At 47.5% G+C, this 25,406-nt stretch overlaps 5 protein-coding genes and 1 long non-coding RNA gene across 15 annotated transcripts in view; 4 read left to right on the top strand and 2 right to left on the bottom strand.

Annotated features, from left to right (window-relative positions):
- Positions 1 to 9,537, top strand: part of LOC118507882 (metastasis-associated protein MTA1) — a 41,809-nt gene extending 32,272 nt beyond the window's left edge. For 4 of the 5 annotated variants that reach the window (XM_036047114.1, XM_036047112.1, XM_036047113.1 and 1 more), the window contains exons 5-14: positions 3,862 to 4,079; positions 4,250 to 4,570; positions 4,640 to 4,828; positions 5,003 to 5,275; positions 5,358 to 5,662; positions 5,738 to 6,000; positions 6,069 to 6,707; positions 6,953 to 7,080; positions 7,176 to 7,291; positions 7,371 to 9,516. In XM_036047114.1, the coding sequence (XP_035903007.1) occupies positions 3,862 to 4,079; positions 4,250 to 4,570; positions 4,640 to 4,828; positions 5,003 to 5,275; positions 5,358 to 5,662; positions 5,738 to 6,000; positions 6,069 to 6,707; positions 6,953 to 7,080; positions 7,176 to 7,291; positions 7,371 to 7,953 (3,035 nt within the window). In that variant the 3' untranslated portion in view covers positions 7,954 to 9,516. Of the gene's footprint in view, positions 1 to 3,861; positions 4,080 to 4,249; positions 4,571 to 4,639; positions 4,829 to 5,002; positions 5,276 to 5,357; positions 5,663 to 5,737; positions 6,001 to 6,068; positions 6,708 to 6,952; positions 7,081 to 7,175; positions 7,292 to 7,370 lie in introns of all 5 variants that reach the window. The other variant, XM_036047111.1, reaches the window with a different exon arrangement.
- On the top strand, positions 8,056 to 8,421 carry LOC118502363 (putative cyclin-dependent serine/threonine-protein kinase DDB_G0272797/DDB_G0274007). The gene has a single exon (XM_036034581.1). It carries the CDS (start codon positions 8,056 to 8,058, stop codon positions 8,419 to 8,421), a length of 366 nt encoding a protein of 121 aa, XP_035890474.1.
- A 1,126-nt stretch (positions 9,538 to 10,663) lies between the features above and the next one.
- On the bottom strand, positions 10,664 to 11,060 carry LOC118507890. Its single transcript, XR_004905724.1, has 2 exons — positions 10,919 to 11,060; positions 10,664 to 10,769 (listed from the first exon to the last, which is right to left on the bottom strand). It is a non-coding gene; the product is annotated as an uncharacterized LOC118507890 (long non-coding RNA).
- A 397-nt stretch (positions 11,061 to 11,457) lies between these two features.
- Positions 11,458 to 13,763, top strand: LOC118507886 (traB domain-containing protein). 2 transcript variants are annotated; one of them, XM_036047119.1, is made up of 3 exons: positions 11,458 to 12,014; positions 12,076 to 13,483; positions 13,661 to 13,763. In XM_036047119.1, the coding sequence occupies exons 1-2, from the start codon at positions 11,906 to 11,908 to the stop codon at positions 13,437 to 13,439; spliced, it is 1,473 nt and encodes a 490-aa protein (XP_035903012.1). In that variant the 5' UTR covers positions 11,458 to 11,905; the 3' UTR covers positions 13,440 to 13,483; positions 13,661 to 13,763. The 2 variants fall into 2 exon arrangements, with proteins under 2 accessions (XP_035903012.1, XP_035903011.1); XM_036047118.1 differs by having other exon boundaries at positions 12,076 to 13,763.
- Positions 13,764 to 13,813: 50 nt separating this feature from the next.
- LOC118507887 lies at positions 13,814 to 15,081 on the bottom strand. Its single transcript, XM_036047122.1, has 2 exons — positions 14,921 to 15,081; positions 13,814 to 14,843 (listed from the first exon to the last, which is right to left on the bottom strand). The coding sequence occupies exons 1-2, from the start codon at positions 14,979 to 14,981 to the stop codon at positions 13,849 to 13,851; spliced, it is 1,056 nt and encodes a 351-aa protein (XP_035903015.1). The 5' UTR covers positions 14,982 to 15,081; the 3' UTR covers positions 13,814 to 13,848.
- A 513-nt stretch (positions 15,082 to 15,594) lies between these two features.
- Positions 15,595 to 25,266, top strand: LOC118507888 (alpha-tocopherol transfer protein-like). 5 transcript variants are annotated; one of them, XM_036047127.1, is made up of 6 exons: positions 15,595 to 16,156; positions 16,257 to 16,346; positions 23,767 to 23,785; positions 23,834 to 24,047; positions 24,138 to 24,297; positions 24,368 to 25,258. In XM_036047127.1, the coding sequence occupies exons 4-6, from the start codon at positions 23,873 to 23,875 to the stop codon at positions 25,029 to 25,031; spliced, it is 999 nt and encodes a 332-aa protein (XP_035903020.1). In that variant the 5' UTR covers positions 15,595 to 16,156; positions 16,257 to 16,346; positions 23,767 to 23,785; positions 23,834 to 23,872; the 3' UTR covers positions 25,032 to 25,258. The 5 variants fall into 5 exon arrangements, with proteins under 5 accessions (XP_035903020.1, XP_035903017.1, XP_035903019.1 ...); XM_036047124.1 differs by having other exon boundaries at positions 23,764 to 23,785; XM_036047126.1 differs by having other exon boundaries at positions 15,596 to 16,156; positions 23,767 to 24,047.
- The last annotated feature ends 140 nt before the right edge of the window (positions 25,267 to 25,406 follow it).

The raw sequence follows: 25,406 nt of genomic DNA, 5'->3' as shown, positions 1-25,406 counted from the left end.
CGGTTGTGTTTTTGATGCTTTTTTTTTTTGGTAAGGAAGAGGTGGGTCTCGGTCCTGAGAGGGGGAGAAATGAAGGGGGAAGATTATACGAAAATTTTCGATACACAAAAACCCGCCTTCACGGTTCGCTTTCGTCCACCAGGTCCTCTCTCTCTCTCTCTCTCGCGCTTCCTGTTCCTCTGTCCCTGTGCTTAGCTTGTGATGCGAGCGAGGTTTTCCCGGGGCCCAACAGTCTACACTACTAGTTCGGGTAATAGTAGAAGAGTCCGTCATCGGTGTTTTGGGGATGGTTTGTTCTCCTGTGCAATTAGAAAAGTGGGAGAAATTTCATTAAATATTGAGCACCCATTTTCTCGCACCGTCCACCCATCCGTGCATATCCCGCGCGCCGTATCTGGTGAAAGTTTCGTCGCTCCCTTTACTCCCTAAATTTGGTACCCGTCACCACCCTGACCGTTTCCGACTTTAGCCGACGTCAATGGCATACCATCGTCATCGTGTTTGTACTTGCGAAACGCAAACGCAACTGTAGCAAATATCCTCCACCTCCTGGACCTACACACACACACACACACACACACCGACTACCACCAACCCCTAAACATGCTGCAGCATTAGCTATCCTTTGCCGTTGCGCTGGCTACACGGTGGTCTGGTAAGGCAGATAAAAAAAAGAGAGGGAAAAAATGGTGTCTCCAGGGACGGATGGGAAAAGGTGGTTTTCTGTCGTCGATACGCGCGATACGCCAGCAACACTTTTCGTCTCGAAATGAAAGATGAAAGCGAGCTCCTCTCGGGCGCGCGTCCATGTTGTGCGGCGTTTTTGTGAAAGGTGCCGATGTGTGGTTTTTCACAACGCCCTTGCCGAGCTTGTGCAAGAAGGAAGAACCATGAAGGAGCAGCGTTTAACGTGAATTAGTTTTTGTCTTGGCGTGTGTTTTGTCTTGTATTTTAAATAAATAATTAATCAAATGTGTTGCTTCGAATAGAGATTTTGGGAAGTTTTAGAATTGTCTATATGAAGGGTCTAAATTAGTTTTATATAAAGGTGAGAAGTTATAATGGCAAACGGTGTTAATTGGTTTCTCTTTGCTCATTTGAAATGAGTTAAATATTCAACCTGCCAGCGTGTCGAAACGATGCTAGTCACGTGTGCCGTGCAACACACAAACAACGATGCGCTATTCAATTTCAAACGCCCAGCAGGGACTTCAAATGCACCACTCCGTTAGACATTAGTACCACGATGCCGTCCGGATTCGGTTCCGTAGCGATCTTGTGCGATTAACGCACCGGTGGTGGTGGTGGTGGTGGTGATGGAGGCGATGGTACCCTACCGTCGTGCGCCATGTTACCATGGAAGTCTGTCAAACTTTTCCACGCTTCGACGGTTTTCCGCCATGAGGCTGGGACCAAGCGCGGCCCGCAGGGGAGGAAGGACAATTGATGATGTGGGTGCGGGCGGGAGGTGGAGGTGTGACGGTGAACCGAAAATCGAATTTCGCCAAAAACTGAAGTGGGCACTCGCACTCAAATACACGACTAGCGCAAAAAGGGGATGTGGGCCTAAAAAAGCCTCATCAATTCTAACCTCAACCACCTCGAATCCTCGCGCCGCGCGTATCCGCACACTACTCTGCTTCAGCCCAGCAGCAACCTTGCTTTTGCGTAAAAAATTTAATTCGAGCACCAGACCGGACAGGCACCCTGTGCTCGTCCCTGCTCGTACGCAAACACGGTGGAATATACGAATATACCCGCGTATATTAAATTTCTGCTTCGAAAGTCCTTTACACACCGTGAGACAGGGTGGTGGAATGGGAGATGGAGCCCTGAAACACCATCCAACCTTTCACCGTGCTAACACATCGGCAGACATATACATGGCTGCCGGCTTGGGGAAAATGCGGCAAAGGTTTTGCCAGCTCCCTCGCTGGGTGTGAGTGTGTGCGCGTGTTTGTATGTGTGCGAGCTTGGGCCTATTTGTTTGCTGCGTACAGTGCGCCCCGGTTGCGCTTAAATTGCACTCGGAAAATGGGAGGAAAAGCTAGAGCCGTCGGGAGTTTCGCCGAAGCAAGAAGGGACCGGCCGAGAATCCAAAGAATTGTTTCGAAGGGGTGGTGGGTGGATAATTTTGGTGTGTCGCGTCGAAGGAGCAGAATAGGAAGAACACACACCGTTGATTTGTGTTGTGCTGGAATCCGAAATCAGGCAAACACAACACCGAGCTTGCTGCATGCGTTATGGTGTGCGTAAACAGTGCGCAAATACAACGTTATTATGTGTGTGTGTGTGTGTGTTTCAATGTGGGGAGAGGACATAGATGGCCAACAGGATACGAGGACGGGAGGGGGCGACCCTGCCATAGAACTGGCAGCCCTTTTAAGCGTTCTGGAGGAACCGCCGCTGTGGGAAAATTGAACGTTCGCCGATATCGGACGGCAAAAGGAGGGAGGGTGCGTTCGTCGTGGTGTTTTTGATAGAAAATCCTTCACAACGCCACGCCGTGTTGCAAATTCGTCCGGCATGAAGTTTCCGGTCACAGAGCTGAAATGAAGGAAGACACTTTTGGGTGAAAGGTGCAATTATCGCTTTTCGAATGTGGGACATCGAATTCTTATAACTAAAACTGTACAGGGTAAGTGTTCTGTTGCTAAAATGCTTTGTGGCATAAAATGAAACTTGATTTCTACAGCAATTAAACCGTGGTATGGGAATTATATATGATGCCTGCTAAACAGCACAAAGAACATAAGGCCTTATATAGTGTAGTGGTAGGTAGGATACACATGATTGCATGACCGTTTGCAGTGAAACGCGCTTAGGACGTTGGTGCGTCGAATGCGTTTGACGGTGCTTCTCTCACATCAACCAAACGCTAAAACGACGACGATGACGCGGACATGCATGAAATTGATTGCATGCATGCTTAATTAATACGGTCGCCTTCCGGTTGTTGTTTCGCCCGATGCTGCTGATGGTCACCGACGATGGAGCTGGCGAGGTCCAAGAGTCAGAGAAAGAGGATCTTTCGCGAGGGGAGAGCAGTCAATGGGTGCGCGCGCGGGCGATGAAACATTTTCCTCCTTACTGTGGATGGTGATGTCGGCGCCCCCACCTTGTTTGTGACCAGATTGTGACCGGTGGGGGGCTTTGCGCATCTATATCCTTTTCCCCTTTCTTCGTCAGGTTTAGTTCCCAGTCCCATTAGTGACTGATAGATATGTTGGTCTTCCTATCTTCTCACACTATAAAGCACGCAACTACCGTGACGTGTGTGAATTGATACTTCACTTAGAAGCATAATCGTGGAACTCAGCAAATAATATGTATAAAAAAAACTCTACAGAAGAAAGCCCTTTTGGCGAATAATCCTTCCGCAATTCCCTAGCTGTCGTACATGTAAAATTACGCAAAATTTAATCGCCCTTTACACACTGGTCCATGACTACAGAATGATTGAATTAATGCTTCTCTAATGACAGGATAACGGCTTTGGGCGGATATTTTCATATCAGGATTCCGGATTCAAAGCAATAAATTCATCGACTTCTATTAACCTTATTAGTTTACGCAGGATTTTACGGTTACACAACACAAGACTGTTTGTTTAATGGTCAGAAGCGCAAAAGATGTTGTCATACACGAAACGGCTGCACCTAGAAGTATGATCTCCAATTTCTCTTTTCGGCAATATTAAGAGCGTGAACAAGTCTTTAATCGCAGTTCCTCGACAGTTATATGGAAATCGTTGCTTCAAATCATTTGACAACGTTGTAAAAATCTAGCCAATGTTTGAATGCGTACTTTATGACTTTATTAACATAAATGTGATTTTTTCACTTATTTTCTATCTTACAGTTGCGCTAGAGGAAGAACGAAACAGCAGTCCCAACAGTGGTGGAGGCGCTGGGGAACGTGGGGAACATCTTAACCCGAAACAGCGGCACCAGATGAAGCAGCGGGAACTGTTCCTGTCGCGCCAAGTCGAAACGCTCCCTGCCACCCAGATACGGGGCAAATGCTCCGTAACGCTGCTAAACGAAGAGGAATCATTGCTCAGTTACTTGAACAAAGACGTGAGTAGTAGTAAAGGATCGATTTCCAAATCGGCGACTTTGCATCCCCCGGTGATCGTTACAGTAGACCTTCGAACTTGAATGGCACCATTATTATATGGCCCCTCTCGAAAGCTTAATAATCGTATGTTCTGAATGAATGCACCAATTTTGCTTCTCTCTGCTTGCAGGACACATTTTTTTACTGTCTCGTGTTCGATCCAACGCAGAAAACGTTGCTCGCGGACAAGGGTGAGATTCGGGTTGGGGCACGGTATCAGACGGATCTGCAGCAAATGTTGAAACCGGGCGAGAAGGATGATCGTAACATTGAGGAGCTGGAGACGCTTGTGTGGACACCGCAACATTCGCTAACCGACAAGAAGATCGATCAGTTTCTGGTAGTGTCGCGATCGGTTGGCACCTTCGCGAGGGCGCTCGACTGTACCAGCTCCGTCAAGCAACCGTCCCTACATATGTCTGCAGCAGCTGCAAGCCGTGATATTACCTTAGTGCGTATAGCCGGTGGCGGACATCTGGAAGAGCAATGCGCTTTAACCTAACCGTCTTTTTCTCCACAGTTTCATGCTATGGACACGCTCCATAAACACAACTATTCGATAGAGACTGCAATGTGTTCGCTGGTTCCATCGAGCGGGCCAGTTCTGTGCCGGGACGAGATGGAGGAATGGAGTGCCTCCGAAGCGAACCTGTTCGAAGACGCACTCGACAAGTACGGCAAGGACTTCAACGATATCAGAAACGACTTTGTGAGTAAACGGCAGTAAAGTACCTTTCGAGGATTTTCTATCTCTCTGTCTCTCCTCCACTCTCTTTGCCTCTCTGTGTCGGAGTGCAAGCTAGGTTCTGCACGTCTGTTGATCTTGAATATTACTGTACATATTCATATAGGTTCATAATCCTGTGCCTTTCTATCGTTTTAGCTACCGTGGAAAACCCTGAAGAGCATAGTGGAATACTACTACATGTGGAAAACGACAGATCGCTACGTGCAGCAGAAGCGTGTGAAAGCGGTCGAGGCGGAATCCAAGTTGAAACAGGTCTACATTCCGAACTACACCAAACCGAGCCCGGCATTGATAACGAACAACAACAAGGGTATATTGAACGGCAACTCGAACGGGGGCAGCGTGGAAATGATGATGTATAGCAGTACCAAGGCATGTGAATCTTGTGCTACTATGGCTTCGCCGCAGGTATGGATCGACTGTAAACTGTGTAGTTGTAAGATAGCTCCAAGGACTTTCAATAATGGGTGGCTTACTTTCATTTCCGCAGTGGTACTCCTGGGGTCCGGTACACCTCAATAATCGGCTGTGTCAGAACTGTTGGAATTATTGGAAGCGTTACGGAGGCCTTAAAGTTGCATCTAGGCTAGCGGACAACGGAGAGGTCGATCCGGTGGCTACGATCAACACCACTAGCAGCAATGCATCGCCGGTTTCGCTGAAGAAGCGGAGCGCTGGCAGCGATATCGATGATGATCTTACGATTGTAGCTAGTTCCGGTCCGATCGGTGGTCTGGGCGGTGTGGCTGCTGCCACTGGTTCTCCTGGAGGGTTGAGTAATCACCGACCGCATAGGTATGCAAGCTGAGCAAGAGCTCAACTGTTGTGGGTCATTTTTATTTATCTGTGCGTGTATGCTTTATTCCCCAGCCCATCGTTTAAATGTTCAATTGTGAATTGTGGCAAGGAGTTCAAGCTAAAGGCTCACCTGGCTAGGCATTACGCACAGGCCCACGGTATACAGATTCGATCCGGATCGCCGCGACCCATCATGAAAACGCGAACCGCATTCTATCTGCACACGACACTAACGACGCGACTGTCCCGACGGTTATGTCGACACATAATACGATCGAAAAAGGCAGCCCGTCAACCGTCTTACGCTATTAACATAGCTAGTGTTAAGCAAGAGTGTAAGTGCCTAGCTAAGAACAGGATCTCAAGGACTTTTGACATCGAACATTTTTCTCGTTACTTGCAGTTGCAAATGCGGAAGCTGGCAAAAGCTTAACGGAGATCCGACGGTTGCTCACGTTCCGGAAGAAGGATCGTGGAAGCGTAACACACATCGCGAACCGGCTCGGCAATCCGGGCGTCAGCGTTAACGAATGGTTGGTGCTAACACCGAAGGAAAACATGCCGAAACCGGACGTGGTAGCTTTTCCGAAACCACCGAAAGCCCCGGACGGTACACTGTTGTACGATCGGATACCAAATAAGGGTGAAGAGGCTGGTAGCAAACCGACGAATGCGGTCGCCCCCTCGGCGGCCGGTGTCCTTGGAGGAGCAGCGTCATTGCCGGGAACGGTGGGCGGTGCGCTCAGCGGCAAATTGGCACCACTGGTCGGATCCGGTGGATTGGCGGTTACACCGATTGTGGTTGGAGGTGGTGGTAGTAATAGCAGTATCGCAGCATCAGGTTTTTCTGCAGTGACCGGAAGTGCAGGTAGTACCGGTTCGACTGCTGGTGGAGCCCTGCCGGCAATCAATCTACACGCAAGCACTTTGTCATCTAATAACAGTTCACCGAGTGGACAGCCGTCTACCGGCAGCAGCATGGCATCGTCTGGAGCGACATCGTTGAAACGTCGACCGTATGAAGATGCAAATGGAATCGATGGTAAGCATTTGTGCAATGTGTTTATAGTTTTATAGACAAGATGTTTGTAACGACAATGCTGTTAATCATTTAAAACCCGCTAATGCGGTATAAGGGAACTGATATTTCCGATATGTTCTTTGAAGGGCTGTAACACGTTTCCAAAGTTAATATTTCTTAAATTTAACCGATTGTGAAAATATTTTCGAATACTGCATCATGTGTTGGGTAATTTAATTTTTGACTGAACTGTATGGTCTTTGCAGCTACCGTAGCACCACCGGCCAAGCGACCTAATAAGGACCCTAGACCATCGCATCGGCCAACTCCTGAACAGTACGCGGCAATGATTGCAGCCGCACAATCCGCTGGACAACCTCTTCCCCGACACCATGTGAGTGAAAGTCTGATTGGCTTTATTATGAATCACCGGCGTCATCATTAACATGTTAAACAAATCCTTTAATACACTCAAACATTGTATTGCAGATGAATGGAAAACCAAAAATTGCCCAAATGGCTCGAACTGGTTCCGGACGAAAACAAGTGATCAGCTGGAATGATGCGCCGGATGATGTGTTTTACCGTTCTACCAAAGCGGGCCGGTAAGTAGCGCATTATACTCAACGGTACAAACTCAGAGGAGCGTTAATGAAACATGCATTATTTCTTCTTTCCATACAGTAAATTACGGCGCGAAATTCCAATAGTAGAGTTGCGTCGAGCGGCACGCAAACCTTGGCGAAATTTGCACCCGAAGTACTCGGCGATCGTGGCCGCCCTCTTGCCAGTGGCCTCTGCGACACCTAGTCTACCGGCACAGCTTACCGCCCAGCTGGGTCACGCAGCACAACTAGCAGCGGCGAATGCGGTGCAGCACCCCACTACGGCTAACCTAAATCTTAATCTCAATTCAGCGGCCGTAGCTGCAGCGGCAGCAGCCTTGGCCGGCGTTCATCCACTAACAGCAGCCTCGAGCCTTGCCCTCAGTGGATCGTTGGGTGGCAGTGGTGGTGGTGGAGGAGGTGCTGGTCCTGTCTTATCGCCAGTCGGAGGAGGTGTACCTTCGTTGCCTGGAGGACCCACCGGAACTTCGTTAGTGTCTTCCGGGACAGCTGCTTTGACGAACAACAGCAGCAGCAGCAGCAGCAGCAGTACTAACAACAGTGGAAGCAGTAGCAGTAACAATAGCAGTAGTGGTGGTGGCGGTGGGGTGGCCGCTACCGACAGCAATAAAAGTGATCTACAGGTTGTAATCCTAGACTGACCCGAACCGTCGAAGAACATGCACTTTTCCCAGCAGCAGCAGCAGCAGCAGCAGCACCATCAACATCATCAGCAACAGCACCACCGTCAGCAACAATCCAATATGACGAATTCACATAGACACCAACATCAGCAGTACCACGCCCATATTCATCTGTCTCACCATCCCGCGTCTCAGCAAGGAATTCACCATCAGCAACAGCAACAGCAACAGCAGAACTTACGCCACTACAACAATTCTCACCTGCAGCAACACCAGTTACGTCAACAGCAGCAGCAGCAACAGCAGCAACTGTTGCTACAGCAACAATTCCAACAGCATCAATCCCAGCAGCATCCATCGCAACTGGCGCCACCGATAACAAACCATAACAGTTATCATCAGCATAGTCATCTTTTACATCGACCACAGAACCAATCGCAGCAACAACCGCCACATCCGTACACCATGGAAGCACTGCTCAATTAATATGCTACTATGCAACACACACACACACACACACAAACGATGGCAATGCAATTCTGTTAACAGGGAAGCAAAATCAACACTTGTTGGATGCTTAGTAACGATGGATCCGGTCGCGCATATGTGAGACAACTGCAGCTCTGCAAGTTTTGCATGAATGATGCTGTATTGTACAAAGCAAAAAAACGAAAAAAAAACAGAAAATAATCACTCGCTGGTTGGACATAGGAGTGACTGATTGTGGACTAAGTCGAGTTTCTTTCCATTGCACCGTGAGTAAACAAACATGCATCTTTTTGAGTAGTAGGGTTTAGTTTTAAAGAAAACCTAAAAAGACTAAGGACACTGACAGCTACAAATTAGCGAAACACACAAACACACCGACACATACAGTTACACAACAAAACGTAATGGAAGGGATCATACAGATAAGCATTAGTAGCAAAGCGAATAGAAGCGTACGTGCGAGACAGATGATGATGATGATGATGGATGACGATGAGTAGGCATTAGTTAGAATGAAACAATGGCGCTAAACGAGAAACCGGTCGGTCACTCGACGGAATGAATGAATGAATGGACGGATGGATTGTGTAGTGATGGATGATTAAGAGCAGGAGCAGGCAGGACAACGGTACGATGTTGCTCCAAATTTTAGTTGATAATGTAACGATCTAAATTAGATGGACGATCCTAGAAATAAATAGAATGGTTCTAAACAAACTTTAGCAAGGACTGCATAAGAGAGAAATGAATTAAGAGAAGAAGAAAAAAAAACTCGGACCATCTCGAACCATATGTGTGGTCAGTGCGCAACAACAGGCTATCCGCACCTGATACCAGAAGATGCCCATTTACATTTTCTAATAGATATGTGTAGATGCGCGTATGTGGAGCGATGCACTCTGTGGTCTTAACATTGTAGCAGCATACTCTCGCGCAAGGATGATAGATGAGACAAAGCGGAAAACACACACACACACAAACACATTATATTATTACAACTCGTGACACGACGAACGTGAACGTACAACATGAAAGTACGTAACAAAGAATTGGGGTTAAAATGCTCGAAATACACACACACATAACAATACATCTTTGCACAGTAGAAGCAAACTATGGTCGGATACTGACGACGACAACGTATGGATGAAAGAAATGCTTTCGGAAGGTGAGCTAGAATGCTATACATACTATATAAATATATGTATAAGGATGACCTTTTTTTGTTAAAAAGAGTCATATGTGTGTATATGAAGCCCGATTTGATACGGAAATAAGTGAGTGAGAGATGAGCAGAGAGAGAGCGTGTGTGCGTGCGTCCGTGCACGTAGCATATTGTGTCGAACAGGATAGATTGATTAGGTTGAACAAATGGGATATATAGTGTAAAGAAAACAAATAAACCGCTGCTCCCACACCCCCACGCGTAACTGAACGTGTAGGCCCTTAACTTACTCTTCGGAGCCCGGATCGCGTACAGCTTACAGTAAAATCCACACCATTGGCGAAAGTTCGTAATATATTAAACCTTTTCACCTTTTCAAGGCTTTGAAACACCAAAACGCGCAAAGCAAAGACAGTCAGAAAGGAAGGAATGTTGAATTTGTTTTACTTTTTTTGGCGCCCATTTCGATGGGATGATGGGTTTATAGCGCGATCTGCATGTTCTCCTCCCGTGATTGCTCAACTTTCGGACAATTGAAATAAAGAACAATTCGCATAGCAGTGGCAGCACGACGAATGACGGCAACATCCAAGGAATAGACATATTACAGGCTGGTAACACTCGTGGTTTAGAGCTGAGCATTGTTTTTTTTTTTATATTAGCTTGATCGTTTGTTTGCTCTTCTTCTTTATTCCTTGCCTTGTTCTGTTGCCTTAAGTTAAGCGAACGATGCCGCAATTTATAATCTGCTCAGTTTAATTCTTATTTTATTCACAGCATCTTGAAACTACCATGCCGAACAAAGACTGAGTAGCAAAACGTGAAGAAACAAGAAAATAAGTAGAGAAACGTGTGCGTATTAAGAAGGATGTTGCCGATCGTGTGTGTGTGTCTGTGAAACAAGCGAAAATATTTATTTGCTTTATTTGATCTTGTTTATGGAATCCATTTTTTTCTTATTTTGTTTGGTGAACATGTATTGGCTATTGTTTCAAATATAGGTTGCACAGAATGCGTACACATGGGCATTGTTTCCTCTGGTCAGACATCTACTTTGATACCAGTTTTTACTGCATACGTTTTGTACATAACGAACAACAAACTTTCGCTACGACAATTCCAAGACAAGAGGGAGCCGTAAGAGATACAGTTGAAATACTACAGAGCACACGAAAGCGAGCTGGATGTGTGGAGAAAATAAATTAAAGAAGAAAAAACATTAACAAACCCCGATCGCTTAGAAAAGATTATTTTTCTTTAACAATAAAACAGCAACCACTCGCTTGCAGAAGAATAGCAAACGAGTGTGTTAATTGAACAGTAATTTACGTGTAAAGAATAAAAACTAAACTGCTCCGCTGGAACAAACACAGAAGGACAGGCCACGTGCACGCGATGGTCTACTCCTAACGTTTTTTTTTTTGTGATTCGTAAAAGGAAACCCGTGAACAGTGTATGAAGAGAATGCTGCACGTCCGATAGAAGAGTATAAAAAGTGGATAAAAAAGCATTGTGAAAATTAAAACTAAAAGAAGAATGGATCGGTGGGTCAGCAACTCCTTCTGGCATTTCTGTATGTTGTGTAGAGTTCGGGACAAAACTGTCAATCGTCGAATTGTTCAAAGGTGCATAAAACAAAACAAAAACTTTTCCCCCACATGATAAAAAGAAAATATAACGAGCAATTATTTCTTTCTGGGGGTTTGCTTCATGATGTTGAGAAAATTTCTGCAATACGAACGGGCGCGAGAATACGACCTTCGATACGAAGACATGTGGTGTCCGTTAACTTCCGACATTTGAAAACGAGCTATAGCAACCTTGGTTTACTTTAATCTTTGTTGGAGCGATGAATCCGGCCCCATAAACGCGTTCGGTGACAGTGCATCATGCAAAACAAATCGGGCACGAAAAGTACAACATTCTAAATATTTGTTCAAATGTAAATTGTACACTGCGTTTAGCTCGAGCGTTATCAGCATAATCACGACGATCGGGATACGCCGTAGTAGAACTGCCCACGCGCTTGCCCATCCAGAACGCCGAGCTGATTTGTTTACGTTTTTCTTATCAAGCAACCACCGCTCGTACATTTGTCATTTCGCTGACGTGCCGAAACAACATTCCAGGTGCATAACAACGCGTTTGGGTGCGTGGCTCCTATTCGGTGGATTCCTGCAGACGTACGTACGTGCAACGACCTTGTCTCTTTCGCGCTGCAACGACGCATAACGATACGCGCGGTGCGTAAAACGGTTACGTGGTGCTCTTTGTGCCTGTGTGGTGGATACCTGCAACACACGAAAGGACGTCGAAATGTCCTCGCCGATCAGCTCGTCCTCGGAGTATAACAGCGCACTGGATCAAACGTTCAGTTCGACGCTCGATTCGGACAAGATGAACAGCTCCGATTTGAGCAACAGTGGTAAGTAGGTCGGACGTCGCCGCAGCTCTCCCATTGTGACTGACCACTACGTTCTTTGTAGACATCGAAAATGTGAACCTGACTGGTGACTGGAACGAAACGCTTCGTGTTGTAAAGCAGAAGAAAAGTGCCAAGGATTCTACGCAACAGCTTCTGGACAGCTTGCGGAACAACAATCTTGACCAGACGGCGGCGACAGGTGACACGATTGGTGATGCGACCGCACTGAACAGCACCGCCAGCACGCTTAGCCTGGATCTGAGCGCTGCCGGTGAGCTGTCGGACACGATCAACAATGCGACGCTTTCGTTCGTGAGCTCGTCAGAGGAGGACGGCGAGGTGCTGACGGCCAGTACGCCTCGGGCTCCCGATGTCAGCGTTAACATGTCGCAGTCCGACACGTCCACCGCTACGACGCAGGGTGAGAAGGATTCACGCGATACGACGGCCAACGTGTCTCAGCTGCCAGTGGAGAGTGGATCCGACTCGGCCATTCCGCTGTACGCCACGCTCGAAGAGTTTGATCGCAATCTTCCGGAGACGGTGACGCTGCTAACGAAACCGGACGGTACGAAGGTGTATCTGGTCGGGACGGCCCATTTTAGCGAGAGTTCACAGCGGGACGTTTCGCTCGTGATGCGTAATGTGCGGCCACACGTAGTGATGCTGGAACTGTGCCCCTCGCGTGTACACATTCTAAAGTACGACGAAAAAACGCTGCTCGAGGAGGCGAAGGAGATGAATATGGCCAAGATGCGTGCCATCATCCGGACGAACGGGTCGATCAATGGACTATTTTACATTCTGCTGCTAAACATGAACGCCAAGTTTACCAAGAAGCTGGGCATGGCCCCGGGCGGTGAGTTTCGGTGCGCGGTCAAGGAAGCGCAACAGATCCCAAACTGCGTGATACAGCTGGGCGATCGGCAGATCAAGGTAACGCTGCACCGGGCACTGCGTGGCCTTTCCCTGTGGCAAACGATCAAGCTGATACCGAAGCTGCTGTTCATCGACGATGACATCAGCATCGAGGAGGTGGAGCAGTGCAAGCGGAAAGATTTGCTTGAGGAGATAATGCTCGAAATGGCCGACGAGTTCCCCGCCTTTGGACGCGTGTTTATCGACGAGCGGGACCTGTACCTATGCCATTCGCTGCAGATGGCTGCCTTGCCACAGATCAACCCGGTTGATGGACATCCCGAGCCGGTGCGCGTGGTCGGCGTGGTTGGGATTGGGCATGCGGCCGGCATTGCCAAGCACTGGGGCAAGGTCGACAAGAGCAGCATCGAGTCGATCGTTACGATTCCACCGGCCAGCTTTGGGCACCGGATGGTCAAGTATACCATGAAGTATGGTTTGCTTGGGCTGGCGGCTTACGGTGTGTTCCGGTTCGCTCGACCCCGATTGGGACGACTGTTCCTTTGATTTTATCGGCTTGCACAAACATGGCACCTCTGAATCGTTAAATGGTGAGTTGGGACCGAGGTAGAGAATCAAAATACATATACATATTAATCAAGTGTAGGCGCGTACGAGCGTGTGTGATGGGGTTTGGAACAGGACGGGCGAGAATGGAAGGACGTGTGCGTAGTTCCGCTCGCTAAATGCATCACCGTATTGTTTTTTTTTTCTTCTCCATCCGCCAGCATTCCAGGGAGTTAAACCAGAACGAAGCACAATCTAACACGGGTGCCCGGTGACAGCTGTGGTCGGGAAATAAAACTAAAATTCTCCGCGTATGTGCGAAAATGTCGCGCCGTGTCGCCTTTCGGAAAGAATCAGCATAGAGAGCACGAACGAAAGCGTCCGAATGATTGACATTTATTGGAAGCTGCTAGATGTTAAGCAGCCAGGAAATATCGTCCTCTACCGATACCTCCTTTTTAACGCTTGCCGTTTGCACGAAACCTTCCTCGTTGCTGTCGGCCTTTTTGCTCTTCTTCCGCTTCGGCGACAAAGGTTCCTGCTTTATCGCTGATACCATTTGCACTTCCTTTTCCTCCGTCGGTACCCCGGCTGAACGTTTCCGTTTGCTTGCTGATTTTGGTGCAGATTCAGTTACCGGTTGTTCTCTCTTGACCGGTGTTACGACGTTTTGCTGCTCGCTCGTAGCCGGGCGAGGCACGTCCACCGTGTTCCCCATAACCGTTTTGGCCTTTTTCTTCGACGATTTGTCAACGGTTTGGTACATCAGTGCGGCTTTCTGTCGGGCAAAGGACAGTTGCTTCTGCACACGTTTCGGTAAAGCGATGAGTTCGTTAAAATCGTATCCGAGCAGAGGATGGCGTTCGCGGATGTCCTCCGGGTACGGTACACTAATGTGGTTCGGGTTGCTCGCCTTCAAGGCGGCATCCGGTACGTCCAGCGCCGAAAGTGCCTGACTGATGCGTATAAAACCGGTCGGAACGAACGATTTAACGCGCGATCCTGCAAGCAAACCGATCACACGCTCGTCACTGTTCATCTGAACGTGCGATTCGAGCGGGACGGAGCAGTTTTTGATCGTCGTACGGGAAGCGTCTAGATTAAGCTTCTTCCCAATCAGGTCGAGCTGAACGTTCACGGTGGCGGGCACTTGAATGATCCATGTTTCTTCGTCCGGATCGGCCAGATCGATGTCTACCGTGCTCGCTTCTGCTGGTGGCAGCGGTTTCACTAACGGCCGGTCCTTGAAGTACTCTTGGAGCTGTAATTCCAAATCACTCGGAATGGCTTGCTGCTGGCACACTTCCTCTACCATAGCGCGCGTTTGGGTAGCAGGGCCATCTTCAACAAGTTTTTCACTCGTCGCCGTTGGAACGGTAGAGTCATCATGGTTCCACGCAGTTTCTAAAACGAAAAGCAAACGCACTGTTACAAAAACAAAACCCTGACGTACGTTGGTTGGAGCTGAACCGATACGCTACCGATTTTCACCAAATTCCCTTTTTTCGCAACTACACTCTTCCTTCCAGCTGGATTAACCATCGTGCAGGACTTTCCGAAACGTGCGGCACGTTTTTTTGCCAAAACCGTCAACAAAGCGCTGGTGCACTTGTCAAAGTTTGTTATGAAAATATTGTCCGCATTTGCAAGTTTGACGTTTAACTGGAGCAGTGTTGCCAGCAACGATGAAGCAGTGAGCGGATTGTTTTTTGGTGTTGCTGTGCAAGCTGCTAATACGCTGCTACATAATTTAAATATTCGCAAACCGTTTATTCTAATAGTCACCGTAAGTTATCTGCTCACTCTAGTTCATTCACACTGGACCGGTCTGGGAAATCGCTTTCGGTTTCCAAAGTTACTATTCGGGCCGGTTTTTTTTCTGCAAAATTCTCGTGATAATCGAGATTCCGGTTTTTTGTTACGAGTGAAGGCGAATAAGTGTTACTTTGATGGCCCCATCAAAGTTCTTCCACGATGTTAGATTGTGAGTTTGTTTTATGTCGCATGCAGCAAGTACTTGCGTCTACACTTTTAAATACCCGAAGTAGCTTGTTTATCAAACACAACCCGGCACCGTGCTTCCTGCCTTCCTGCCTAGGATGAAACGGAAACAAAGGGTTCGCTCTGCAGTTGCGGTAGAACTTTCTCTTCGCCAAGTGCTGAGCTGTTGAAAAAAAGAAAAACAACGCCGTTAGCAACCTTTCTTGGCAACCGTTGGTAACCGCTGAAAATGTGATTAGGAAAGCACATTTCGGACAGGGGGGTCGTTGACAAATAGTTCATCTGTCCGAAAATATTGCATCACGCGGAACAGCATGCAACTATTTCGCGGGCTAGCTCAGCAAACCACGCGCACAGTACAGAACGTGCGGTTAGCTAGTCCGCGGTTGTTTGTGTTTGTGTTTCGTTTCGTTGTTTGTGGTGTGTGCGATCAAACACACCCCATTGTCCACACACCCGTTCAAGTCGTCGTTCGTAGTCGCGCGAAACCGGTGTGATCGCAACTGATCGTTCATTCGTGGTTCAACCGGCAAACTGGACAGAGGCGTTTCGTCCGACCGTCGAAGCTGCTAGGCAAGCGAGAGCAAGAGACGAACCCTGTTGTTCCTACTAGCTAGGCAAAAGATAGGCCAGTGTGAGCAAAGTGTCGTCGTCGTCGTAGTCTGTGCTTTTTGCAGAATAACTCGCAGCTGTCCAGCGCCCGTCTGTTCGTTCGAGTGAGTGCGTGCGAGATGTTTGGTGACTAGACCTGCGGAATGCTGTGAATGTAAAAAAGGTTAAGGAAAGATTAAGACGTCACATAACTCTTTCCAATAGCGTTGCTCCGCCCTGTGCTGGTACCCAAGCCGGTGGAATACGGTGATCCCATCCTGTCCAGACAGCAGCGCACAAGGTGAAGGAATAAAGGTAAGTGTTACTAGCCACTAACGCTCATGGAACTGTGTATAGAGCCGGGGAGTGTGAGCTAAGCGGGAAGCTGTTTGATCGTACATCACTCGCCGCTTGTGGTCACAGTTCTTGAACTTCCCTGATCGTGCGCAGCAGACCGTCGGTGCACAAGGGTTAGATAATGGCTATTATTGAGGCGCACGTGTATGGCGTTGCTTCTAGAATCTCGTCAAGGACCTCCTGCAATTTGTTGCCCGCTTGGAGATAGCTCTTTGTGAGCCCTCAGATTATCCTCTTTTCTATTGATATAAATCAGTTGAAATAGTGGGTGTTTTTTCCACAGCTTTATTTGAGATTCTAGCCTAACGCTTACCTATTAGTACACTTCAAAAAGGAAGTCCGCTTAGCTCGGTAGATAAGTACACCCCTGTTTCATATTTCCTAAAACCTCGACCCAGAATATGTCATTAGTTCTTAAGGCTCGCTTGTCTTGCCTCGTAACCGCCTGCACTCTTAATCACTTCTTGCAATGCCACTTACCAAGGAAAAAAGCTACATTCATATGTAATTAGAGGTTTTTTGTTTTCTTCGATACGCAAAGCAGCAAAATAGCGCCTGGAGAGAAATGAATACAGCAATATGGTGTTCACTTTTTACGCCATCGATCGATCACGATCAACAATATGATCACTCGCGGTTATGATGGCTTTACACCCGTGGGGAGGGGGAAAGGGGAGCAAGGGATACCTCTACTAGCGGTGCGGTCCAGCATCCCTCTGTCCCCTTACCGTGTGGGACGGTACCGATCATTAAGAGATTAGGTGTAACGCTAAGCTATCTTGCCTCACCGGCTCTGCACCTCAAGGACTGGTTTCTCTCGCCCGGAACACATTTCATTCTAATGCATGTCGGGGTGGCGTTGATTACAGCCTGCGCAAGGCCAATATTCCTAACCAGTCGTTGATGATGCTGGTCAGGTAAAGGCTGGGCGACGGTGGTGTGGTGATGCACGTCAAGTGCATCGATACTTGCGCTTTTGTTCACCATGCGAGTGCACGCAGCCCGCACCAACCAACCGACAACGGTTATTTGCCCTTTGAACGCTGCACTAACCTTGAAACGCAGGGTGCGAAAAGATCCTCACCAGCAGCTGGGGGAGAAAAAAAGGCGGTGGGTGAGCGAGGGACACCTGCAGGCGAGAGTGGTTCAAGATGCGATTAAGCAATAGCTCGCTTCACGGGACACTGGATGACACCGTTGCAACAGTCGATGCAACGGCCTGACCATGAAGTGCCGTTGTCGTTGCCGTGGCGTTTTTTTTTGACTTTCTTCTGGACTCCTTTTTGCCGAGCTCTGTCTACTCGGTTCAATAAATTATCCAGCCGGTTTGGGTCATACTTAAGGATCAGCTCAGCATCCTCTTTGTGTCCCATTTCCTTTCCATCCTTTATCTCCTGGAGGATAAAAAAGCTGATCTTCCCCAATAAAATGCTTCGTTTTATCTTTCGTTTCAACGGAAAAAAATTGTACAGAAATCATGGATTGGATCACATTTCTTTCCATCTGTGTACGATCAGCTTAACACACATGTCCCTAACGTAAACGACAGTTTGGTGAAAGCCGCAATGTGGTGAAATAGATGGGGCTTTTGGAATGGGGACTCTGGAGCTCAGCCAGTTGTATGCTGATTGGTGATTACCCAAATTTATTACCAACCACAAAAAAGTTTCGAAGAATTTTTGAAAAAAAACCGTAAAATAAAATATTCGTATTGATTATTCATAAACCGAGAATCCGGAACTTCCCGTTCCTTCGCGCGGGTAAGGCCACCCCCCAAAATGTTAACAGCGATGGTTAAAATCAAGGATGGTTTGGCAGCAAGCAGCAGCGGCATCAGCGGATTCAGCAGCAGATAGGCCCCATCCATTTGTGGGAACCGGTTCGTCAAGCATGTAAGCGCAACGTGTAGTTTTTGTCTGTAAGATAGATATACATATTGGCGTGAAGAATGTGCGACGATACCACAACCGATACCGATACGGTCCGTATTTCCACGAACGGATTAACGTTTGCGCCAAGGTTTGCGTTGCAGCTGTTCTTTGGGCCCACGTTCGCCCACACCGTTTGATGTCCGCGCCAATCCTTGAGGTACCTGGGGGTCACGTGTGTTTATGGTTTATGGTAATATGTAGCTTGGCCCATTCGTTCACCCCGGAAGTGGCAGGAAGGAATGTATTGCGTTCTTCGCGCGCTGATAGGATTGCGTGTAACGGTGAACCGGATTTGGCTGATAAGATTGCGTGCCATCTTTCGATGACAATCAGATTAGGGGCGCGTTCGTATTCTCCGCTGCCATTGAAATCTTTTGAAATCGTTTCAGCACCACGTATGGAAATACCTCACAGCAAATTTTAAATGTATTGTTCTATCGCTACATTACATTACAAATTGTGAAACTGGTGTTGCTCGCGACTCCTGCTTAGTTAGCCCCACCGCAATGGGGAAGGTTAGTTCGATGCTCTGCCAAAGCTTCGGGCAAAGAAAATGAACCAAGGAACTGTGCTCTTTCGGGAAAAGAATGAACAGAAAGTTTAAGAAAATTAATTTGACGACAACGACGACGATCACGAGAAAATACCCAGTTTTAACGTGTCTTTCCTTTAACGATGTGTTGTTAAATGCTATGAAGACGAGGAAGAAGATGGTTGGCCCCGGCAGAACCGGTCAGAGGTAAAAATACTTTTACCCGTTTGCCAGGGTAGATTCTAGCAGGACTTGTCAGAGTGCCATTGGATGAGTACAGCTTGTTTTTTTTTCTGAGCAGTTGAACTTTTGTTGCAAAACCTCATCACAGAACAGGACGGAAAAATCGAACTGCGAAAGAACGATCGTGCATCCTGGCAAATTATTGCTTTGTCTCCAGCTGCAACTATTTTTGGAGGTTTGTGTTATAAACTGGCTGTGGCTTTTATAATCTTGAAGTTTGAATTTTTAAAATGCAAAAAGAAACTCAAAAAGGTGAAGCATAAATCTTGTCGCTCGGAGTTCAGCAACTCTGGTGAAGGACACCAGATCGCTGGATCTTGCTTGCAGCGGACCGACGCTAGTGGACGTTACCAAGCTTAGACATTAAAAGACTGGCGAGATAAATTTCGACGGTGGACTTCATTAAACAAAACCGTTTCTTTCCGTTTTCCGAATGAGCTTTTGAATAGCGTTATCAAAACTGAATGGCGCTTGCACTAGTGATCTCCGTTTCTTGCAATGCAAGAGATGATCGGCGATCATTTAACTACGCGATAAATCGTTAGAAAGGAGGAGTGTCCTATGTCTAGCTCGGAAGTGCTAGTTCGATGGAAGAGGCGTGCAACAATAAATGCTTGCCCAATCTTTCTCTTAGTATTTAATTTTTGCAGGCCAAGATGAAGATACCGATATGATTGATATGCCTGGAATCTCTCCAAGGTAACTTACGAACTGCATATCGTATTGCCTTTTTATGTGGCCCGTGCCAGGAGAGCATAGAACACCCGGTTTTACTCGAGGTTTTACTGGATTTGACGATGGTCTTATATCAGCATATTTGCTGATGAATTCTAATTCTAATAGATTAAATGTTGATGGGTATAATTGATCTCAAAATGGTGATTCGCTCGTACAAAAAGACTTCAAACCTTTCTCGGGACAGGCTGTCTGGGCAGAATGAATGAATCGATCACCTGCTAATGAAAAATTTATGTAACAACGAAACGGCTTGGGATGTGACATAGAAATGATCATCAATTTGGCTGTTTGGAAGGACATTATGGCTCTTAGCCTAAGGCATCGATCGGAAAAGCCACAGGTTTTTTTCTTCAGTGTACTGTATTTTGTAACTCTCTGACTAGAGTTAGATGTTTCCTCTGAAGAGATGGTGTTGAGAAACTCGAATGCACTAAGACCGGCGAGCAAGAAGAAGAATTTTTGATGATCACTTTTGCGCATCCATTTATGCCCAACTTTGTGTGCGAGAACATAATGCAGAAGAGTGACAATAACTTAAAACAGTTTAACAACAGGGAATATTTTGCGTATAAAATTTCAAATGCTGGGCAGTAATGGGTTAAGATCTCCAGTTTGTTCGCTGAGGGACTAAACTTGAGGGACTAAGTTGAGTAGATCGTTAGGACACAGGCTCATCAAATGATCGATCGAGTAAATATTCTTTAATGCATGCAAATCTGCACAATATCATGCGAAATTTTATATTTTTCTTCTCAAAACACCACTACCCAGGCATTTTGAAGCTCAACGCCAGAATTTCTGCCATGGACCAGGACCAGGTGTCCAGGTGTACGATCAGCTTTAATTTGCTCTTAACACTACAACGTCCGAAGTGGTCCGATTGCTAAACGAAACCCAACAACCGCTGCTCGTAATTGAAATTATTAAAAATGACCCTCTCCTCATTAGGCACGAGTCGAGCCCTCTCGGCCGTTTGCATCTGTAATTCCTTTGTCCGCGTCCGCAATTTCACCAACCGCCCAGCTAGACGCTGATGCAATTGGACAAGTGGACTCTTTTTGTTTGCGCTCGACGGTTGAGCAACGACACATTGCCACCACGTATGATGCACGTGGTCGACCAGAAGAGTTCTTCTGCGACCATGTCCGTTGCAGAGCGAATGCATTGCAAAAGTGCATCGAACGGGCCGAACGGCTCAATGCAGCTGCAAAAAAGGAGGTTAAACCATCACAGTCCGCGGGTTTGCAAATGGCAGCGGATAGACAATAAGTGGCATATCATCGGACGAATGGCGCGATCCGTCGAACCGAACCACAACCGCCACAGATTGATTTGTGACACACCACCGGGGGGGTGTGTGTGTGTGTGTGTGTGTGCTTGCGCAACCGATACCAGGCCAACACTCCAGCCCAGCCAGCCAGTCCGGAGAGGTGGGAAAGAAAGGCTGCCAATACTCTATCTTGACACAAGATCGCACAAGAACACCGGGAGAGACACAGTGACCTAAATTGAGTGACGATCGTAGTGATCGTGACCGTGTGCGGCTAATTGCTTTTCGTATTCGCATTGGTCGGAGCATCCTTTCCGAGAGGGCCTTCCCTACAGATAAACCCGTTTTGCACTTTGGTCCTTTGCCTTCAAGACACGTGTCGCTGCTTGCTGGCTGTCGCACATTCGCTTTCGTTTCGGAATTGTGCGGGAGGGAAGGGAGCAGGGAGGCGGGATTGTGTAAGATCATTGCGGTAGCTGCTGGGAGGGATTGACCACAAGCGAAACTGGTCTGGTCCCGGTGACATTGAACCGGGTGTGTGTGTGTGTATTGGCGTAGGAGCGATCGGGATCTGGTCTGGTGGTGGAACAAGTCCCAGGCGTGGCCCTTTCCTTCGGTCCGTTAGCTTAAGTCGAGCGTGACGCATTGGGTGGAAATGTGTGTACGTCGGGCCGGTGCATAGAGGATAGAAAAAGGTATCCAAAAAGTCCCTTAAATAGAGTAATTGTTTAGCAAAGTTAGTTTTTCGGGACAAATAATTCAACATAAATCCGAAATTTGTGCGTTGATATAGATTATCAATCATCTGAGCGCTGTTGTTCACCGGAGCCATCAAGCGAAGTAGGTAACGGAGTGAAAAAGAAAGGAAGGAAAGTTTGTGGTGAAGGTTGAGTGAGACCCCCTTCCGTACTTCGGTGGCGTTGTGAGACCGACAAGCGCTGGCCGATTATACAACGCGGCCCGCTAATAGACAAACTAACGAAACTAGATCTCCAAAAGCGAAACGTCCCACGGGTTTGGTGTCCATTTTTCCATTGTTTCCAATGTGTAAGATCTCTAGCGGTTTCATAATCGGCACAGGATCGTTGGTTGTTCAAATAGGTTAGAGTAACTGCAAAAATGTTATCGAGTCTTCGACTATCGGCCTCAGCGATTAACATGTGTAAACCCCGGGAGAATGACCAGTGCTAGAATGTTAAGTAGACGCAGAGGGACGGCGTTCTTCCTTTTTATTTCTCTGATCCGTTTCTTGTGATGTGGTGGTGAATTGAAGCTCCTATGTGTCCTTTATTCCTTCTGGTTTCTGTTAGTAGTAGTACTTGTTAGTGATTAAAAAAATTGGTTAACGGCCTTGAGACTTGATGAAACTTCAAGAAAGCAGAGAACGTTCCTTTCCTTCCGATCGAAGAGCTCATTCCTTTCGTTCTGATCACTCATTTCTTTCCGATCGTATTTCTGCCGATCTTCGATCCTTCTTTCCTTTCCTTGCAATCGTTCCTTTTGGCCCCATCGTGTCTGTTGTTCAGTTCCTTCCGATCGTTTCTTCTTTGCAGTTTGAGTCTCAGGTCACAACCAAATGTCTGAATGTCCAACATAATGAACCAATTTGATATATTTGCACAGTTTAATATATCTGGAGTGAACACTGTCCATCCAACTACTTGGTTCAAATTGGTTCAGTAAGGCACAGTAAGCCGTTCTATTGGAATAAAAAAGCCACTTTGCAGATCGTTAAGCCAAGAAGGTATATCTGAAGGTGATGAAGGACGATGATTTCTTGGACTGTGTGTTCAATCATTCCTTGTTTCAATCATTCCTTAAATACCGATCGTTCTTTACATTGCTATCGTAGCTGTCCTTGCGACCGTTTCTTACGCTCAGATCATTCCTTCCTTCAATCGTTCTTGACGTTATAATCAATCTCTGTTCTTCTATTCTCTTAAAAGTTATTATTATTATTATTATTATTTATTTTAATCTTCAACGGGCCGTGTGGCCTAATTAAGATGTAACAATTCATTTAAAAAACATAACAAAAACAAGATATGCATCGCAATTCACTGCGGCCACGGCAAAAGCCGGAGACGTTCCTTGAAGCACTGAGTTGAGATGTCGAATTCGAACATGCGACATGCGGAACATAGGGTAAGACCGACCAGCGCTGGAACGGGGTTGAGCGAGCCGTAGAGTTTCTCTAGCCCTAAGTGTTCGGGATGGTGCATAGATATCGACTCGATGCAACAAATGCGATGAGTCGATAGAGCCATTTAGCAATCCAGCGATGAAAGAGCACCTTGCATTACGTCTTCTAACCGGAAGAGGCTCAAGGCCTAGAAGACGGCACCGCGCAGCATACGGAGGAAGAAAAGTTCCTTATATTCCGATCATTCATTCTCTTCTGATCGTATCTCTCGATCTTTTCGTTGCGATCGTTCCTTTCGTGTCCGATTGTTGATTTCGTTACTCTTGTTTCTTTACTTCCGACCTTTCCAATTGAGTTTTTCGGTCCTTAAGTTTCAAAATGTCCTTATAGCTCACCCAAAGAACGAAGCGTCCTCCTACGTTGTACTTGTTAGTGTCACGCTCGTGACGAATCGCACATCATACGAACGTGACGAACACATGCATCATAATGTCCTTTTTCACTTTCCGATTTTACAGCAGACATTCCAGGACGCATCCAACACACACACACACACACACACACACACACACACACACACACACACACACACACACACACACACACATAAATACACAGCACAACAGCATGAAGAACACGAAAGCCATCACGAAGGCGGACCAGTACCGTTTCAAGCTGTCGGACGAGCTGCTACTGATCGCCAAAGAGGAGCTGCGCGAAACGCAAGCCACCCGCGACCATGCGTTGCAGATGTTGCGCGAGTGGGCCGAGAAGAATCCACGCATCATGAAAATCCGGATGGGTAAGTCGATCGATGCGCGCTTGGTCCTGTGTGAATTGTGTGTGTGACAAATGGCGTCCCGTCTTTTCGTGGCCATTTTCTCTCTTGCAGACGCCAACTTCTTCCTGAAGTTTCTGCGCGCCAAAAAGTTCCAGATACCGGTCGTGCAGGAAAACATCGAGCGGTACGTGCTGCTGAAGAACGCGTTCGAGGGTGCGTTTAAAAATCTCGACTGCCGGCTGCCCAAGATGCAGAAGCTGATCGATGACGGGTAAATGGGGCGAGCTGTCCTCCTGCCACTCCATTTTCCGTGTCTAATTGTAATGTCCAACTCGCTGCAGGTACATGTTCGCCCTGCCCGAGCGCGATCGGGAAGGCCGTCGGGTGATCTTCTACCGCCCGGGTGTGTTCGATCTGCGCGAGTACACCAACGCGGACATGCTGAAGATACACGGCATATGCTACGAAACGCTGATGGCGGACGAGGAGAACCAGATTCGTGGCTTTGTGCATGCGGGCGTCGGTACCGGCATTGGGCTGCCGTACCTGACACTGTTCACGATCAAGGAAGCGGTCAGGATCGCGAAGAATGGTGAAAAGATCCTGCCCATGCGGCACCGGGAGATGTACGGGTGCAACATCAATCCGGCGATGAAGATGGCGGTCGATTTCGGGATGTCGCTGATCTCGCAGAAGCTGCGCGATCGCATCCGGCTGTACACGGACATTAAGGACATCGAGCTGGAGAAGCGCCTGCTGCCGAAGGAGTACGGCGGCGAGATGCCGATGGCCGAGATGATCCGGCTGTGGAAGCAGGAGCTTGAACGGTACCGTACCCAGCTGCTGGCGGACGACGCGATGGCCGTTAACCTGAGCATGTACTCGGACGCGGCCAAGGAAGGGTCGGTCGGTGCCCTCAAGCAGCCGTTGAACGGATGCACGGGGGCGAACGATAACTCGACGTACGGGTTGGCTGGCAGCTTCCGAAAGCTGGAAGTCGATTGAGTGAACGTCGCTCGCGGTGCGATCGACTTGCTTAGGCAATGACCCAACTTTAGCGTGTAGGCCACTTTACTCTGTAAGACACAATTTCCAACGGCGCCAACTGGCACGGAACCGCAGTGGAACCGAGATCGTATGTTCTTTGTATAGGCTTTCTACTACTTCCACTGTCCAGACAACACACCTACTTTACTTTAATACTACGGTCAAGCCGTTCTTATTCGGTTTTTTACATAAATGAGTGGTTGGCTGAATCTTTCTGAAAGAATCAAGGCGTCGGGGATCGGTGGTAGGGATGCTTGGATCCGAAGTACAAAAAAGGGCCCGCGCTTCCTTACAATAGGCTTCTCAATTCTCTTCTCTTCTGTAAGGAAAATG

Source organism: Anopheles stephensi, chromosome 2, assembly GCF_013141755.1.
Source record: "Anopheles stephensi strain Indian chromosome 2, UCI_ANSTEP_V1.0, whole genome shotgun sequence".
NCBI classification, from domain to species: domain Eukaryota; kingdom Metazoa; phylum Arthropoda; class Insecta; order Diptera; family Culicidae; genus Anopheles; species Anopheles stephensi.
This window is presented reverse-complemented; position numbering and strand designations above follow the sequence as displayed.